Source organism: Oncorhynchus gorbuscha, linkage group LG24 (assembly GCF_021184085.1).
Source record: "Oncorhynchus gorbuscha isolate QuinsamMale2020 ecotype Even-year linkage group LG24, OgorEven_v1.0, whole genome shotgun sequence".
Lineage (NCBI taxonomy): Eukaryota > Metazoa > Chordata > Actinopteri > Salmoniformes > Salmonidae > Oncorhynchus > Oncorhynchus gorbuscha.
In genome coordinates this window covers 24,188,871-24,209,183 of record NC_060196.1, presented here as the reverse complement: position 1 = coordinate 24,209,183, position 20,313 = coordinate 24,188,871, and the positions used below count along the sequence as shown (strand labels likewise).

Genomic DNA, 20,313 nt, shown 5'->3' with positions numbered 1-20,313 from the left:
TACAGCGTAATCTGTGAGGGACTTAAAGGGACCTTATCTCCAGGCTCTACTGCTTCATTTCATGCTTGATTTACTTTAATTTGTCTGATAGGGCACAAGGATTTGGAGAAAGCCCATCTTTGGCTTAGGAGAGGAAGTGAGAGGAAAAAAACACATTTCTCAGGCACATTGTCACAGGTTTTTTGCTTCTCTCTCTCTCTCTCTCTCTCTCTCTCTCTCTCTCTCTCTCTCTCTCCCTCTCTCCCTCTCTCGCTCTCTGTCTAGATTTCACGGAGAAGGGAATGATCTTGCTGCTGTGGTGCAGTAGTCTGTTTGAGTGCGTTGGGGGTTTCAAGCTGTTGGAGAATAAAGAGGTTGTAGGGTGTGGAGTGATTTTATGATGTGCTGCAGCACAGTGATGGATGTCTTAAGTCCTCTCACAGTCGTACTGTGAGACCGTGTACAGCCCCTGCTGATGGTTCAGGGCTGACCAACCACAAGCTCAAGACTCAGATATACAGTATAGCACTGATATAATCACCCCAACATTAAATAAAAGGTTGTGTTCTGTAGACTGAAATCCCAATCCCACAACCGGTCTAGAACCATCTAAATAGCCAATTCCACAAAACACTAATGCAATAATTAAAATATGCATCTTCATAGAATGTGAGATGGAGTTGATCAAAATAAATAAAAACAGGCCTATAAATGAGCTCAAATAAATAAATAAATAAATAACAATATGAATGATACAATTTATTCCTTGATTGACTTCCATACTTCCTCAGTAACCTGTATATGTTTCCTCTGGCCCAACAGGCTTTCTTTTCCTTCCACACACTTCCCATTTTATTTTACCATGATCAGAAAGCTTACATTTCACTCCCCTGGCCTTTCTGTCAAACCCCTGTGGGGTAGGGAGCATCGCTGCTCCGGTCAAGCCTTTCTAGTTCTATTCTTCCTTTAGATCTGCCACTCTCCCCCATTTACAAACACTTAAGGCACTTTCCATTCCACTGACAGACTTGAATTCAAACATCCAAACTTAAGCAGTTGTCCTCTCCCTCACTACTTCTAATCTTTTTAAGAAACATTTGTGTGTTGAAAATGCCTAACCACTTGTATAATCTATTTGCATACACTTAAAACAGACATACCCCACCAGACACGCCACTATGGGTTTCTTCACGGTAGCCAAACCAAAAACAGATTTAATGCGTCGCTCAGTTATAAGTATAGAGCCATGTCACCGTGGAATGCTCTGCCACCAGTGGTAACTCTCGCAACAAGCAAGTTTAGCTTAAAAAAAAAGAATTAACATCTTGTATCACTGAGCATCTCGAATTTAACTGTACTGTATATATGAATATGTATATATGAATACTGTGTAAATAGTATTTTTGTTGCCTCTTGGTGTCTATATAACTCTTATTTTTTAATTTAATGTAATATCTTATGTTGTTCTTCTCTGTTAGTGTTCTGTATTTTATCATGTATTTGTTTGTTTGATCCGAATAAACTAAACTCACAAAAAATATAGGCTAACCTGACTGCGATAATTGAAATTCCCCTCAAGACACGAAATTTACTTAACAGCGGCTGTGTGAGCGTTGATAAACAGACTGATGATCCAGCAACAAGTCTTTATCCAGGCTGAGGCTTTAATTACTGCCGAGTTGTTTGTTGAGGAGATGATTAATATGCTGGAGAAAACCCCCTAATTGAATACCGCAACACTCCAACAATCAGGGAGGAACATGGCGTTTTGTTTTTGTGAAGATTAGAGGCCTTTATCATTATCGATATGAATATTATTATTAACAGCATTATTTGGTATCTTAGTTAATTCGGCTGACAACCAGGTCCCTCCTCCTCCTCCCTCCCTCGTTCATCCACATAGTGAGAGATCCATCATTTAGACACTGCCTTTATAAGCGAGACAACGTGAGGGTCAGGTGGACAAGTGTGTTGATAATATTCACCAGGGAGGAATTGGAAGTATAGCGAGATATATAATACTCGATTGGCTTATGTTATACGAATGACACTTTCCACACCTTTCAGATGTATACAGAAGCCTATTCACTTTCTGCATGTCAAAAGTCAATCTTCCTGTTCTTACACAGTAAATCAAGAATTGTTGAAATCACAGCCTTTAAAAAAATGTGGGTTAAATTGAAGAGAGTGATACAATTCCTGGAGTTAGTGTTGATATCTGGAGTTGATTGAGACGGAGTACTTTTAACTCCACTAAGAGTAACCAGAGCCAGGAAGTTACATCTATTTATTTTACCTTTATTTAACCAGGCAAGTCAGTTAAGAACATATTCTTATTTTCAATGACAGCTCGGGGGTTTGAACTCGCAACCTTCCGGTTACTAGTCCAACGCTCTAACCACTAGGCTACGCTGCCGCCCTATGGAGTGATCCACAGATTTGGGAGGGGCTTCATTGTCATATTTCCGAGCATGTCCTGTTACAGATAGATTTTGAAAATGATTTTTTTTGTGTTTTGATTGTTTGCATTTGATTGTTAATTATCTTATGCCACCCAAAGATAAGAAATATACAGATTGGGTTAGTTTCGCAAAAATGTAAGTGGTTGGATTTAGAGCAACCGTTAGTGAGATAGTTATTCCAGTTTACGTAGTGTAGGTCGTCTTCATGGACTGGGATTTCTTCACTACTCTGACTTGCATTCTAAACACAAGTTGTGAGTGATGTAACAGTGCTGGATATCTTCCTGCAATTTGGCTTCCAACAGACATTGGATGTCACATTGCAAACCAACATAATGTGACACATTAAGACATTTTCAAATAAGGCTTCACACACTTAGAACTCAAAGAAAGTTGATTGTTAATTCAAAAGAACACAGAAAAGTGTAAAATGGCAAGGGAGTTGATTAAAAACAACACTGACAATAGTAAAATAGCAATTGGAGTTAAATTTAAGTAACTCTCTGAGGGTTGGATATTCACTTAATTTAGTGTTGCTTTAACTTAAAAAAATATCAACACGATGACAAGAGTAGTTTTAACACAACCCGTGGGTGGGACCATATAAACCCCAAATAAGTGTTACATTTGGAGTTGATTTAAATCTTGCTATTTAACTGAGTTCATTTCCAATATGGCACTTTCAAAAATACCTTTCAGATGTACACGTATACTATACAGTAGATGTATCCTGTATCCCTGACTTCATCACTTCACATAACTATCTCCTTTCAATAACACCTCTCAGTTGTAGGACTATATACATATACTATATATATATATATATATATATATATATATATATATATATATATATATATATATATATATATATATATATATATATATATGGTATTTACATACATCCCTGGCTTCACCACATCACATCATGTAATATATCAGAGGTAAAGAGACGGTCTCCCGATGTATCTCTCTGCTCTTACATTTCCAATCCACTCTAGCCCAATGTGGCCGGCCTGGTCTCGCCACTGGTTTACACCCGCTTTGCTCTCCGCCAGTCCCCCTGTGAAAAGGCTTTAGGGACTCAATCATGGGGACTTTGATGTCGTCTGGAGCTGTAATGATTTAACATTGTTCCAGGGATTTCTCTAATCCAACACTGCCATTAAAAATCCATTTTCCATCCCCATCCCTAGTCCGATCCTCCCAGGCCCTCGTAACTTGCTGCTGTATCCGTGTCGCTCCTCCGTCTCACTTTGTCTCTCTCTCTCTCCCTCTCTCTCGTTATTCATCTCTCTCTCGCTCTACTCTCTCCCGAAACGTATTATTGGACTTATTATTGGACAGGATCAAATGTACATTTCTTGGCCGTTGGAAAAAGTTATATCCAAGTCAGAGTGGTTGTCGGTGATAATGAATGTTGAAAGTCAATTGAAACTGTATGCCTACAGGCTTATTATTATAGATTGATTATAGAATAGGTTTGTGATTATATAACACATTTATATTTCACTGTTAGGAAGATGTAACGTTGACAGGACACCACAATTGACATAAAAGTAAAACATCTCCAAAAAAGAAAATCTATATTTGTTTCAATTTCAAGGTTCATATATCAAATATGTTGTATCCCATCAGAGGAAAGTGTGTATAACTACCTTTCCATATACTGTATTTATTCCCTAAGCCAGTGATTCTCAAACCTCTCCTTGGGGACAAGACATTTAACAATTGTGTTATAGCCCAGAACTAACTCACCTGATTCACCTAGTCAAGTGTTTCATGATTAGTTGACCCTTTGAGTCAGGTCTGCTAGCTGTGGAATAGTTCAAATACTTGGAACGACTGGGGGTCCCACAAGGAGAGGTTTGGAAAACCCTTCCCTAAGCAACCTCACCAAAGAGCAGCAAAATCTTGAAGAAAAATACATATTTCTAAACGATCAGATAAAAGGCAGTGTAGCTCATTACTGACATAGATATGATTCGTTATCTCCTTTTAATCATGTTCTGCCCTGAAGGAGAGCAGAGAGAGAGAGACGATACCACACTGACTGTAGTAATCTGGGACAAAGACTGAATGTCTGTCTGTGCTAGTAATATCACACTAGACAATGGCTACAAAACCATGAAAAGATATGAACCAGATATGCCAGATCCTTTACGTGTATGATTTGTGTTTGTTCCGGTTAATTAACCAACTCCTAAGTCCACCACACGTCCAGCAAATTTTTATGAAGTTGTGGTGGATTTATGAGTTGGTTAAATAATCGGGAATGGTGTAGTGTGTGTTGTCTTACTTGGTCCGTCCCACTCTTCCTTGTTCTGTGGCCTTACTGCCGACTTCCCACTGTGTCCATCATCAACCTGTGATTTTGATTGTCCACACTCTTCTTCACCTGAGGAAGGATAATTCAGAGGTCAGCCTCACTCGGCAGCAAAGGGGCCATCTAATGGTAACATCGACTTGGTTATTCTACAGTCAACCTGCTATTCATTTAGACATGAAATGGTTATTACGCAAAAAAAAAAATGTAACTGTTGAAATATGACTGCAAACTAAAGCATTAGCTGAGTCTATGCTATCTAACTGACGCCGTTCATACTGGGAATGAATGAGAGAGAGAATGTGGTATAGACTTCACAAGTACGCAGCCTCAGGACAGTGACATTAAGCTGTGCTCCTTGAGCAACCTAAACTGGAGTAAATGTCTGATGTGTGTTTATTGCAATGCAGTAATGTAACAGTGATGTTCTGCGAAGCTAACAGGAAAAGTTCAACATCAGTTGAATGAAGGACATGAGGAAGATTACAGAGAGATTTGCAAAACTACTGTACACAGCTGCTAGCCTGGCATTCATCTATTATTGATTTAACTGTACTGATGTCTGCTAGAAGGAGTTTGTATTGTAAGGGAGGACGAAATGGAGTTAGCTTGGCTGGGCCTAGAAAAAAAAAGAACTTTCTGTTTAGAATGGATGATAACCCTGATATTACAGCCGTAACTGTATGTGCCTGACTGCTCGACGTCTACATAAAGTACGAGACTGACTCCTCTGCTGATGTTAGGTATGTCAGAAACTTATGAAGCAGGGCTTTGTAAACAAAAAAAAGAGTGTAATGATGTGATCTACATTACTTTAAAGACGGCCAGTCAATGTTTTGGTAAAGAATACAGTGATGAGTAATAAAACCTGTGATAAAACAAAGGGTGCTATGACAAACAGCATCCAGGGGTATAAGAGTAGTGGCGGCTGCACTTTTCATAAATAGTATCACCATAATCAAGAACAGATAGAAAGGTTGACTGCACAAGTTTCTATTTTTTTTAAAGACCACTTTAAATCTTAGCTTCTTAACGAGCTCATTCGTATGCTTTTTTAAACATTAAATCATTTTCAATTCAAATGCCAAGGTTCGATTATAGAACCATCTGAGGAGTGAAGCTGCAAAACCGGACTGTGGCAATGAGGGTGTATATTCAAAAGTATGCTATTTCAGCCACACCCTATGCTGCCAGGTGTATAAAAGCGAGCACACAGCCACACAATCTCCATAGACAAACATTGGCAGTAGCATTGCCTTACCGAAGAGCTCAGTGACTTTCAACGTGGCACCGTCATAGGAGGCCACCTTTGCAACAAGTCAGTTTGTCAAATTTCTGCCCTGCTCCAGCTGCCCCGGTCAATTGTAAGTGCTGTTATTGTGAAGTGGAAATGTCTACGAGCAATAATGGCTGCCACAAAGTGGTAGGCCACACAAGCTCACAGAACGGGACCACTGAGTGCTGAAGAACGTAATGCATAAAATCGTCTGTCCTCGGTTGCAACACTCACTACCGCTTTCCAAACTGCCTCTGGAAGCAATGTCAGCACTGTTAGTTGGGAGCTTCATGAAATTGGTTTTTATAGCCGAGCAGCTGCATGCACACAAGCCTAAGATTACCACGCACAATGCCAAGCGTCGGCTGGAGTGGTGTAAAGCTCGCCGACATTGGACTAGTAGTGGAGTAGTGGAAACGTGTTCTCTGGAGTGATGAATCACGCTTCATCACCTGGCAGTCCAGCGGACAAATCTAGGTTTGGCGGTTGTCAGGAGAATGCAACCTGCCCCAATGCATAGTACCAACTGTAAAGTTTGGTGGAGGAGGAATAATGGTCTGGGGCTGTTTTTCATGGTTCGGGCTATGCCCCTTAGTTTCAGTGAGGGGAAATCTTAAGGCTACAGCATACAATGCTGTAGATGATTCTATGCTTCCAACTTTGTGGGAACAGTTTGGGTGAGGCCCTTTCCTGTTTAAGCATGACAATTCCCTATGCACAAAGCCAGGTCCATACAGAAACGGTTTGTCGAGATCATGTGGAAGAACTCGATTGACCTGCAAAGAGACCTGACCTCAACCCCATCAAACACCTTTGGGATTAATTGACACGCCAACTGCGAGCCAGGCCTAATCGCCCAACACAAGTCCCTGCAGTAATGTTCCAACATCTAGTGGAAAGCATTCCCAGCGGAGTGGAGTTTGGTATAGCAGGAAAGGGGGGACCAACTCCATATTAATGCCGATGATTTTGGAATGAGATGTTCGACGAGTTCGACTTTTGGTCATTTAGCGTACATGTAAATTATTTAAAATATATCAAATAGAATGATGGGGGGTGGAGTGGAGAGAAAGAGAGGGAAGGATTGACAGATTCACTCTAGGTGGGTGTTACTGGAGATGTCGAAGAGGGGAATGGAAGATGACTGTGTTTCAGGTTGTTTGTTGTTCCTTCTTTGGGTACTAAAGCCAACTAACTGCCAGTCCCATCAGTTAGATCTAGACAGTATAAAACGTCTGTGCATTTTTCTAGACATTTAGCAGGATAATAAAACAAAAAACTTTGACGACAATTTATTTCCTTAATTGGTTAGACCTTTTTCAAAAGAGGTGGGGGGATCTCAACAGTTATCAAGTGTTACAGTATGTAAAGAAACCAACATACATACTATGGCTAGCATATAAAAAGTAGAAGCATCACCTTTGCTGCTGGAGTCATCTGCATCTTTCACACTTTTGCGGCCGGCATCATCAGAGAGGTTCTCATCCATAGAGTCTTCATAAGACAGCGCCACGTTCTCCTCTAATTCACACAACGTCTGGCCCCCTTCCACACCAACTTCCGAAAAGGGGGAGAGAGAGAACAAAATAGAGAGAGATTGAGAGAATGAGAAAATTCAACATACCAATTAGGATCTGGTGAAAAATACTTGAATCAGTTATAGGACCCATTGCGAGGTCTGGGGTCCGCTCACCAACCAATAATTCACAAAACGGTACAAACACCCAATTGAGACTCTGCATGGAGGATTCTGCATAAATATCCTTAGTGTACAACGTAAAACACTATATTGTCACGAATCCCTCCGGAACTGTGTCATTGCGCACACTAATTGTATAAATGTGCCCTTTGGTTTCCATTGGGCTGTCGATTATTGTTCCAATGTCCGTTGGTCATGTGAGTACCTGTGCTGTGTTTTGGCTTTCGTGCCGCTTGTGTTGTGCAGATGATTACAGGTCTCGCCACGGTGTATTTATTCAAGGTACTCCTCGCTCTTTTTTTGTGGTTTCAATCCTGTGTTTTGCATACGTGTTTGTTTGGTCTTCGTCCCCGTGCCTTTACATGGCACGCTGTAATTTGGGTGAAATTTAACATTTAAAAAACTTAACACATTGGAAAGAATGAACAAAAAAACAGCAAACGAGAATGATATTTGGCCCTAAACAGAGAGTACGCAGTGGCAGAATACCTGACCACTGTGACTGACCCAAACTTAAGGAAAGCTTTGACTATGTACAGACTCAGTGAGCATAGCCTTACAATTGAAAAAAGCCGCCGTCGGCAGACCTGGCTCTAAAGAGAAGACAGGCTATGTGCACACTGCCCACAAAATCAGGTGGAAACTGAGCTGCACTTCCTAACCTCCTGCCAAATATATGACCATATTAGAGACACATATTTCCCTCAGATTACACAGATCCACAAAGAATTTGAAAACAAATCCAATTTTGATTAACTCCCATATCTATTGGGAGAGATACCCCAGTGTGTCATCACAGCAGCAAGATTTGTGACTTGTTGCCACAAGAAAAGGGCAACCAGTGAAGAACAAACACCATTGTAAATACAACCCATATTTATGTTTATTTATTTTCCTCTTGTGCTTTAACTATTTGCACATAATATGACATTTGAAATGTCTTTATTCTTTTGGAACTTATGTGAGTGTAATGTTCACAGTTTTTTTATTGTTTATTACACATTTGTTTATGATCTATTTCACATATTTTGGCAATGTGAACATATGTTTCCCATGCCATTAAAGCCCCTTAAATTGAATAGAGAGAGCGTGTGTGAGAGAGAGAGAGAGAGAGAGAGAGAGAGAGAGAGAGAGAGAGAGAGAGAGAGAGAGAGAGAGAGAGAGAGAGAGAGAGAGAGAGAGAGAGAGATGACAGTCAGTTCAAGCATTCCCAAAATAAGATGTCCACATCAATGATCAATATAATCTGCCTTCACAGAGGTCTTTCCTCTCCTCAGGCAGAGATTAGACTAGAATAATAGAAAACATTTTTTATCAAGAGAGAAATAGGTTGATACAATCAATGGGTTCAACTCCACTCTGCTTTTAAATTCTGAATAAAAGCATATTCTACAAAACAAAGTGGTTATTCCACAGTGAGCAAAACGGGAACTGATCCAAAAGCCTAAGGTTGCACTGCAGGGCTAAATATTCACAAAAGCAAAAGCAAGCCACTGAAGGTAGTCAGAAAATAACATACCTTTTTTATCTGCCAGTACAATGTTTATTTTTTTCATTTACTCCTGATGCCTTTGGGAAGTTCATATTTGATTAATTCTCCTCCCCTCCACACAATTGTACTCATTTAAATCCCAACGATTCATTGCTGCTCCGAGCTACGCAAATTCTTTGATATTTGTATATTCCTGTTTTTGCTTTAATCAGGGGCGGTGAAGGAATTGCGGCTACCTACCTGCCTGAAGGAATTAGTTCAGGACATTTTCACCTTTGAAATACTGTATGACATTTTTTCAAGTCATTTGAAACTTTGCATATTTACATTACAATTTATGCTTGGAGTCTGACTGAGGATACATGAGGTGTAAAGAGAATATTGGTTTTGCACCACAAACTTATTGTTTGTGGTGTGTGTGTGTGTGTGTGTGTGTGTGTGTGTGTGTGTGTGTGTGTGTGTGTGTGTGTGTGTGTGTGTGTGTGTGTGTGTGTGTGTGTGTGTGTGTGTGTGTGTGTGTGTGTGTGTGTGTGTGTGTGTGTGTGTGTGTGTGTGTGTGTGTGTGTGTGTGTGTGTGTGTGTGTGTGTGTGTGTGTTCTTCTAGTTTTGTCACACCTGGACTACTTTTCAGTCGTGTAGAGACATGACATAGAGCCATGACTACATGGACATCTATTCCACGCAGTAGAATCAGATTTTTAAAAAACAGGTAAAAATACACCTTATGGAACAACGGGGACTGTGAAGAGACACACAAAGGCACAGACACACACACACATGATAAGACACGAACTCTACACACACGTACACATGGATGTTTTTATGGTAAATACTGTATGTGATCGTGGAGTAGTGGCCTGAGGGAACACACTAAATGTGTTGTGTAAAGTGTTTTGGAATGTAATGTCATGTCAAATTTTAAACTGTATATAACTGTTAATGTTGCTGGACCACAGGATGGGGATCATTAATAAATAAATACAAATATCCTTGTGGGGATCTTTAATCCCCAAAAGTCGCCACAAGGATAGTAACACAAGGAAAAGTATCCCTCGTGTGGACATTTCCCACGTCCGCATAAGGGCAAAGGCTATTTTAAGCTTAGGGGTTAGGGTTCAAATTAGAGTCATGTAAGAGGTTAGTGGTTAGGTTTAGGGTTACGGGTTAGGGTAAGGGTTAAGCTTGGGGTTAGGGGTTAGGGAAAATAGGATTTTGAATGGAAATACATTTTAGGTCCCCACACGGAGAGAAGAATATAACGTGTGTATGTGTGTCTGTGTGTGCACTTACACATCTGAGTATGTTTGTGCATGCATGTACGCATGCATGTACGTGCTCTTAAGCCTTGTTCACACTGCAGGCATTAATGCTCAAATCAGTTTTGAGCAGTAAGGCCTTTTGTGTGTGTGTACAGACAGAAGTCATTTGCTGACATGGCTACGCTAGTTGTCAAAGTAACAACGGGTGTGTGCACGGTGGTGTGGGCTGATTGGTGGTGGTGCTCGTGCTTCCTATCACTCAGAAGTTATGCAGCAAGCTAAGGTGACAACAATGCCTGCCACGGATGTTTCCCGGTTGCTTGGAATGTTCAAAGTGATAGTGTAAGAACACTTTTAAAGCCTTAAAGGATAAGATGATCCAACTTTCAAAACGAGTCCGCACTGGCTAGCCACAGCAGTACATTATATAGTATAATACAGTATATACAGTAGCTAGGTAGCTGCTTAGCTTTCTAGCACATTCACTCATTTGTTTTTAATCAATTCACAAGCTAGTTAGCTACCACATGTTCTTGTCACACTGTCAACAAGCAACAGTCTAAAAAACACTTGAGGGCAAATAAATCAGATTTGACCATTCATACACAGGTCGCATGGCCAGGAATCAGGAATCAGATTTGTATCTGACTTCAAACTACCTACGAAGGTGTTTGAAATGAGACTTGAAATATCTGACTCAATGTGCTTTTTGGCTGTTCGATTTGAGTCCCTTAAAACTGACAATGTCAACAGACTTTACTCTCTCTTCTTCTTACACACAGCGTGAGAGCACCATTGAGAGCATCTTGACTGGCTGCATCACCGCTTGGTATGGCAACTGCTCTGCATCTGACTGTAAGGTGCTACAGAGGGTAGTGCGTACGACCGAGTACTTCACTGGGGCTGAGCTCCCTGCCATCCTGGACCTCTATACCAGGCGGTGTCAGAGGAAGGCCCTAAAAATGTTCAAAGACTTCATCCTCCTAAGTCAGACTGTTATCTCGGCTACCGCATGGCAAGCGGTACCGATGCACCAAGTCTGGAACCAATAGGACCCTGAATAGCTTCTACCCCCAAGCCATAAGCCAAATACTTAGTTAAATAGCAAACCGATATCTACACGGACTCTCTGTATTGCAGTGTGTTGTGAAATTGGTGAATGTATTGTAATGATTTTAAAATTGTATAACTGCCTTAATTTTGCTGGACCCCAGGAAGAGTAGCTGCTGCCTTGTCAGCAGCTAATGGGGATCCATAATTAATACAAAATACAAATTGACCCTTTTTGTAACAACGTTCGTCTGTTGAATGAAGAGAGTCAGACCGAAATACAGCGTGTAGGTTATTCATGACTTTAATGAAGGAATGTCGCGGTACATGAAATAACTGATAAATACAAAAACAACAAACGGAACGTGAAACCTAATTACAGCCTATCTGGTGACTACTACACAGAGACAGGTACAAACACCCACAAAATACAACGCGAAAGTCAGGCTGTCTAAATACGGTTCTCAATCAGAGACAACGACAAGCACCTGACTCTGATTGAGAATCGCCCCAGGCAGCCAAACCTAACTAGACACACCCCTAATCATACACCATCCCAATTACTACAAACCCCAATACGAAACACAACATATAAACCCATGTCACACCCTGGCTTACCCAAACATATACCAAAAACACAAAATATAATGACCAAGGCGTGACACTTTTTGCACAAACTCTTTTGACTCATCACACACTGCTGCTACTGTTTATCTATCCTATTGCCTAGTCACTTGATCCCTACCTACAGTGCCTTCAGAAAGTATTCACACCCCTTGATTTTTCCACATTTTGTTGTGTTACAGCCTGAAATTAAAATGGATTACATTTACTTTTCATTGTCACTGGCCTACACACAGTACCTCATAATGTCAAAGTGGAATGGTTTAACATTTTTACAAATGAATTCAAAATGAAAAGCTGAAATGTGTTGAGTCAATAAGTATTCAATGCATTTGTTATGGCAAGCCTAAATAAGATTAGGAATAAAAATGTGCTTAACAAGTCACATAAGTTGCATGGACTCCCTCTGTGTGCAATAAGTGTTCACCCTGATTTGAATGACTACCCCATATCTGTACCCAACACATAAAATGATCTGTAAGGTCCCTCAGTCAAGCAATGAATTTCAAAAACAGATTCAACCACAAAGACCAAGGAGGTTTTCCAGTGTCTCACAAAGAAGGTCACCTATTGGTAGATGGGGGGGGGGGGCAGACAGTGAATATCCCTTTGAATATGGTGAAGTTATTAATGACACTTTGGATGATGTATCAATACACCCAGTAACTAAAGACACAGGCGTGCTTACTAACTCAGTTGCCAGAGAGGAAGGAAACCGCTCAGGGGTTTCACCATGGGGCCAATGGTTACTTTAAAACAATTACATAGTTTATTACTGGCTGTGATAAGAGAAAACTGAGGATGGATCAACAACATTGTAGCTACTCCACTAACGCAATTGACAGAGTGAAAAGGAAGACCGTACAGAATAAAAATATTCCAAAACATGCATCCTGTTTGCAACAAGGCACTAAAGTAATACTGAAAAAAATGTGGCAAAGCAATTCACTGTTTGTCCTGAATACAAAGTGTTATGTTTGGGGCAAATCCAATACAACATGTTACTGAGTACCGGTCTCCATATTTTCAACCATAGTGGTGGCTGCATCATGTTATTGGTCTGCTTGTATTTATTATGGATCCCCATTATTTGCTGCCAAGGGAGCAGCTACTCTTCCTGGGGTCCAGCAACATTAAGGCAGTTACATATATTTAATTTCATAATACTTTACACAACACATTAAGTGTGTGCCCTCGTGCCACTACCCTACTAAGCACATACGTATATAGACACAATACAAAATCAGTTAACTAATGTGGAATAGAGTTCCATGTAGCCATGGCTGTTGTAATCATTAAGGAGTTATTCAGGATAAGAAGAAACAGAATGGAGCTAAGCACAGACATAGAGGAAAACCTGGTTCAGTCTGCTTTACACCAGACAGAGTACATGTGTACGTGTGTGTAGAGTGCATGTGTTATCATGTGTATGCGTGTGTCTGTCTCTTCACAGTCCCCACTGTTCCATAAGTTATATTTATATCTGTAACGATGACGCCGTGAGTCGAGAAGCAGGTGCAGGTGAAACGTTTAATGAAAACAACAAACATGAAACAAGACAGAGTAACAGAAGCGAGGTAACATGAACGCAGGTGCAATACCAACTGAGGATTGAACAAAAGGAAGGGACCTAAAAAGAGGAGGTTATGAGGTCCAGGTGTGAGTCATAACAATGAGTGCCAGGTGTGCGTAATGATGAGTGCCAGGTGTTAGCAATGATGATTCCCAGGACCGGTGGATAGTATTCCGGAGCAGGAGTAGACGTGACAGTATCTGTTTTTTAAATCGGATTCTACTGCTAGCATCAGTTAACTGATGTGGAATAAAAAATCAACAGAATGGTGGTAAACACAGACAAGAGGAAAACCTGGTTCAGTCTGAGCAATTGGGGGAGAAGTGCCTTGATGGTCCCTTTGACAGAACCCCTAGAGTTCCTCTGTGGAGATGAGAGAACCTTCCGGGAAAAAATCTATAGAATTTGTTTCTCCAATCAAGTTGTAGAAATATCTTAAGGATGATCAATAGAAACAGGATGCACCTGAACTCAATTTCATGTCTCATAGCAAAGGGTCTGAATACTTATGTAAATAAAGTATTTCTGTTTAAATTTTGAATAAATGTGCAAACATAAAAAATAAAACTGTTTTGCTTTGTCATTATGGGGTATTGTGTGTAGATTTATGAGGAAATTTAATCCAGTTTAGAATAAGGCTGTAACGTAATAAAATGATGAAACTGGGAAGGGCTCTGAATACTTTCTGAATGCACTGTGCTGTACATATCTACCTCAATTACCTTGTACCCTGCACATCAACTCGGTACTGGTACCGTGTAAATAGCCAAGTTATACACTCATTGTGTATTTATTCCTTCTTTTATTGTTTTTCTATTATTTAGCTTTTTTTCTGTCTTCATAGTTGGGAAGGGCCTGTATGAATTTCATTGTTAGTCTACACCTGTTGTTTACGAAGCATGTGACAAATACAATTTGATTGATTGATTGATTGGGTGGATTTTGTTGTAATTCACTTGTTGATAAAGCTCACTAAAAAACATTACTTTAAGTTCTGGTAGTCTGACTGTGATACGAACAATACAAATGTACAGAAATGGATGAGGGAGAAGCCTTCCTTTTCTCAAACACTGACTGAATCAAAAGAGCTAGAGAAACCACAACACATAGAGACACACACACACACACACACACACACTAACCTACAAAATAAAATATGCAGGTATGATCTGAGTGACTGTAAATTACATGGTTATGTTTGTCTCTCTCCTGCGATGTAATAGGAGTGTGTTTGCAAGGTGATAGCGCCAGTGCACACTATCAGCTGGCTCCACAGTACAGTATGGGGCCTGTATCACAGAGCTGGGGCCCTCCACAGGTCCCCTAATTAGAGGTGAGGTAATTGAATGTGGAAATCATTCCTGAGCCTCAGCCACTACACTGCCTCTATACCATGCACACTCACGGACAGACGCACGCACGCACGCAAGCACACACACATACGCACACATACACACAAACACACACAAACACACAATGCTGGCTGATGCCTGGCTCCTGGTTTTGGAACCTGGTGACCGTAGCTTGCTTGGCCCAGGGACACAGCACTGCAGCAGCACCTGAGACTTCAATAGAAGTCAATGTGATCTGAAGTGTTTCTCAACCTACGGTCCCTGGACCTGAACTCGTCCTCGGCCTTAGTGCAATGGTTGGCATCTCCATAGACATGCATCTTACCAGTGTTCGTGATAACACTAAGGCGTGAAACCTAAGAAGCATTTTCAAATCAATCAGCCCATTGTCACTTCATTAGGAACAGATGTCTCATGTTTTGAGGAAGCATGCAACTGGCATGCTGACTGCAGGAATGTCCACCAGAGCTGTTGCCGGAGAACTCAATGTTCATTTCTCTACCATAGCACTGTCATTTTAGAGAATTTGGCAGTTCGTCCAACCAGCCTCACAATCGCAGACCACGTGTAACTACGCCAGCCCAGGACCTCCACATCAAGCTTCTTCACCTGTGGTATCGTCTAAGACCAGCCACCTGGACAACTGATGAAACTGTGGGTTTGTACAACTTAAGAATGTCTGCACAAACGGTCAAAAACGGTCTCAGGGAAGCTCATCTGCGGGCTCCTCGTCCTCACCAGGGTCTTGACCTGACTTCAGTTTGGCGATGTAACCGTTTTTAGAAGGTAAATGCTCACCTTTGATGGCCACTGGCATGCTGGAGAAGTGTACTCTTCACGGATGAATCATGGTTTCAACTGTACCGGGCAGATGGCAGACAGCATGTATGGAGTCGTGTGGGTGAGCGGTCTGCTCATGTCAATGTTGTGAACAGAGTGCCCCATGGAGGCGGTGGGGTTATGGTATAGGCAGACAACAAAAACAATTGCATTTTATCGATTGCAATTTGTATGTACAGAGATACCGTGACGAGATTCTGAGGCCCGTTGTCGTACCATTCATCTGCCGCCATCAACTCGTGTTTCTGCATGATAATGCACTGCTCCATGTCACAAGGATCTGTACACAATTCCTGGAAGCTGAAAATGTCCCAGTTCTTCCTGCATATTCACCAGACCCATTGAGCATGTTTGGGATGCTCTGGGTCGACAATGTTCCACAGGCCACAATCAGGCCACAATCAACAGCCTGATCAACTCTTTAGCAAATGGTGGTCACACCGCTACCTTTTTATTTTGTTTTTTGTTTTTTTAATTATACCCCTTTTTCACCCCAATTTCGTGGTATCCAATTGTTAGTAGCTACTATCTTGTCTCATCTCTACAACTCCCGTAAGGGCTCAGGAGAGACAAAGGTTGAAAGTCATGCGTCCTCCGATACACAACCCAACCAAGCCGCACTGCTTCTTAACACAGCACGCATCCAACCCGGAAGCCAGCCGCAGCAATGTGTCGGAGGAAACACTGTGCACCTGGCAACCTTGGTTAGCACGCACTGCGCCCGCCACAGGAGTCGCTGGTGCGCGATGAGGCACGGATATCCCTACCAGACAAACCCTCCCTAACCCGGACAGCGCTAGGCCAATTGTGCGTCGCCCCACGGACATCCCGGTCGCGGCCGGTTACGACAGAGCCTGGGTGCGAACCCAGAGTCTCTGGTGGCACAGCTGGCGCTGCAGTACAGCGCCCTTAACCACTGCGCCACCCTTGGAGGCTCGCTACCTTTTTTTAAAGAATCTGACCAACAGGTGTCTTCCGGTTTGGAGCGAGTGGTCGCATCGGCACTTCGCTCCCGCAGGTAGTATAACTATTTCATTACATTTCATTATATTTCATTATAGCACAACGGTTTGATTTGTCTAATCTTAGCAATTTCTTCTCAGCTAGCTACATAGCCGTCTTTGTATCAAAGATAATTGCGTAATTATCGTATTTCGCCGTCCTAACGTAGTCTTCACTAGCCAGCTAGCTAACGTCCACTGATTAGCTGCACTGGAAAAACTATTACACTCAACTGAACGACTTGATTAGTGTAGTGTTAGCTAGCTACATAGCTGTCTTTGCTGTCTTCGTATCGTCGTACCAAGATAATTGTGTTGTTTAGGTTTAGAGTGTGTAGTCTTAGAGTGATTATCTTAATTTACCGAGGTTAGCTAGCCAACTATTTGTCGTCCTTAACGTAGGTGACTCTGCTAGCTAGCCAACAGCTAGCCAACGTCTACTGAATAGAACTCAACAACCCGGTCGCATTCACAGGTAGTATCACGTTTTCATTTCATTTCATTACAGTACAACGGTTTGATTTGTTTGATCGTAGCTAGCTACATAGCCGTCTTTGTATCAAAGATAATTGTGTAGTCTAGAGCGATTTTCTAGGTTAGCTAGCCAGCTATTGTCGTTCTTTTAACGCAACGTAACGTAAACAACACTACTAGCTAGCCAGCTAGCCCCCGAATAGCAGCACTGCAGAAACTATTACACTCAACGGAACGACTTGATTAGTGTAGTGTCAACAACGCACCCACTGCCAGCTAGCCTACTTCAGCAGTACTGTATCATTTTAACCATTTTAGTCAATAAGATTCTTGCTACGTAGCTTAACTTTCTGAACATTCGAGACGTGTAGTCCACTTGTCATTCCAATCTCCTTTGCATTAGCGTAGCCTCTTCTGTAGCCTGTCAACTATGTGTCTGTTTATCCCTGTTCTCTCCTCTCTCCACAGACCATACAAACGCTCCACACCGCGTGGCCGCGGCCACCCTAATCTGGTGGTCCCAGCGCGCACGACCCACGTGGAGTTCCAGGTCTCTGGTAGCCTCTGGAACTGCCGATCTGCGGTCAACAAGGCAGAGTTCATCTCAGCCTATGCCTCCCTCCAGTCCCTCGACTTCTTGGCACTAACGGAAACATGGATCACCACAGACAACACTGCTACTCCTACTGCTCTCTCTTCGTCCGCCCACGTGTTCTCGCACACCCTGAGAGCTTCTGGTCAGCGGGGTGGTGGCACCGGGATCCTCATCTCTCCCAAGTGGTCATTCTCTCTTTCTCCCCTTACCCATCTGTCTATCGCCTCCTTTGAATTCCATGCTGTCACAGTTACCAGCCCTTTCAAGCTTAACATCCTTATCATTTATCGCCCTCCAGGTTCCCTCAGAGAGTTCATCAATGAGCTTGATGCCTTGATAAGCTCCTTTCCTGAGGACAGCTCACCTCTCACAGTTCTGGGCGACTTTAACCTCCCCACGTCTACCTTTGACTCATTCCTCTCTGCCTCCTTCTCTCCTCTTTTGACCTCACCCTCTCACCTTCCCCCCCCTACTCACAAGGCAGGCAATACGCTCGACCTCATCTTTACTAGATGCTGTTCTTCCACTAACCTCATTGCAACTCCCCTCCAAGGCTCCGACCACTACCTTGTATCTTTTTCCCTCTCGCTCTCATCCAACACCTCCCACACTGCCCCTACTCGGATGGTATCGCGCCGTCCCAACCTTCGCTCTCTCTCCCCCACTACTCTCTCCTCTTCCATCCTATCATCTCTTCCCTCCGCTCAAACCTTCTCCAACCTATCTCCTGATTCTGCCTCCTCAACCCTCCTCTCCTCCCTCTCTGCATCCTTTGACTCTCTATGTCCCCTATCCTCCAGGCCGGCTCGGTCCTCCCCTCCCGCTCCGTGGCTCGATGACTCATTGCGAGCTCACAGAACAGGGCTCCGGGCAGCCGAGCGGAAATGGAGGAAAACTCGCCTCCCTGCGGACCTGGCATCCTTTCACTCCCTCCTCTCTACATTTTCATCCTCTGTCTCTGCTGCTAAAGCCACTTTCTACCACGCTAAATTCCAAGCATCTGCCTCTAACCCTAGGAAGCTCTTTGCCACCTTCTCCTCCCTCCTGAATCCTCCCCCCCTCCTCCCTCTCTGCAGACGACTTTGTCAACCATTTTGAAAAGAAGGTCGACGACATCCGATCCTCGTTTGCTAAGTCAAACGACACCGCTGGTTCTGCTCACACTGCCCTACCCTGTGCTCTGACCTCTTTCTCCCCTCTCTCCAGATGAAATCTCGCGTCTTGTGACGGCCGGCCGCCCAACAACCTGCCCGCTTGACCCTATCCCCTCCCCTCTTCTCCAGACCATTTCCGGAGACCTTCTCCCTTACCTCACCTCGCTCATCAACTCATCCCTGACCGCTGGCTACGTCCCTTCCGTCTTCAAGAGAGCGAGAGTTGCACCCCTTCTGAAAAAACCTACACTCGATCCCTCCGATGTCAACAATTACAGACCAGTATCCCTTCTTTCTTTTCTCTCCAAAAGTCTTGAACGTGCCGTCCTTGGCCAGCTCTCCCGCTATCTCTCTCTGAATGACATTCTTGATCCAAAACAGTCAGGTTTCAAGACTAGTCATTCAACTGAGACTGCTCTCCTCTGTATCACGGAGGCGCTCCGCACTGCTAAAGCTAACTCTCTCTCCTCTGCTCTCATCCTTCTAGATCTATCGGCTGCCTTCGATACTGTGAACCATCAGATCCTCCTCTACACCCTCTCCGAGTTGGGCATCTCCGGCGCGGCCCACGCTTGGATTGCGTCCTACCTGACAGGTCGCTCCTACCAGGTGGCGTGGCGAGAATCTGTCTCCTCACCACGCGCTCTCACCACTGGTGTCCCCCAGGGCTCTGTTCTAGGCCCTCTCCTATTCTCTCTATACACCAAGTCACTTGGCTCTGTCATAACCTCACATGGTCTCTCCTATCATTGCTATGCAGACGACACACAACTAATCTTCTCCTTTCCCCCTTCTGATGACCAGGTGGCGAATCGCATCTCTGCATGTCTGGCAGACATATCAGCGTGGATGACGGATCACCACCTCAAGCTGAACCTCGGCAAGACGGAGCTGCTCTTCCTCCCGGGAAGGACTGCCCGTTCCATGATCTCGCCATCACGGTTGACAACTCCATTGTGTCCTCCTCCCAGAGCGCTAAGAACCTTGGTGTGATCCTGGACAACACCCTGTCGTTCTCAACCAACATCAAGGCGGTGGCCCGTTCCTGTAGGTTCATGCTCTACAACATCCGCAGAGTACGACCCTGCCTCACACAGGAAGCGGCGCAGGTCCTAATCCAGGCACTTGTCATCTCCCGTCTGGATTACTGCAACTCG

At 43.0% G+C, this 20,313-nt stretch overlaps 1 protein-coding gene across 1 annotated transcript in view; it reads right to left on the bottom strand.

The window, feature by feature from the left end:
• LOC124012058 (zinc finger protein ZFPM2-like) overlaps positions 1-20,313 on the bottom strand; it is a 138,877-nt gene that overhangs the window by 100,048 nt on the left and 18,516 nt on the right. Inside the window, exons 2-3 of the mRNA XM_046325430.1 lie at positions 7,463-7,600; positions 4,741-4,839 (exon numbers count right to left, since the gene is read on the bottom strand). Coding sequence (XP_046181386.1) covers positions 4,741-4,839; positions 7,463-7,600 — 237 coding nt within the window. The remainder of the gene's footprint in view (positions 1-4,740; positions 4,840-7,462; positions 7,601-20,313) is intronic.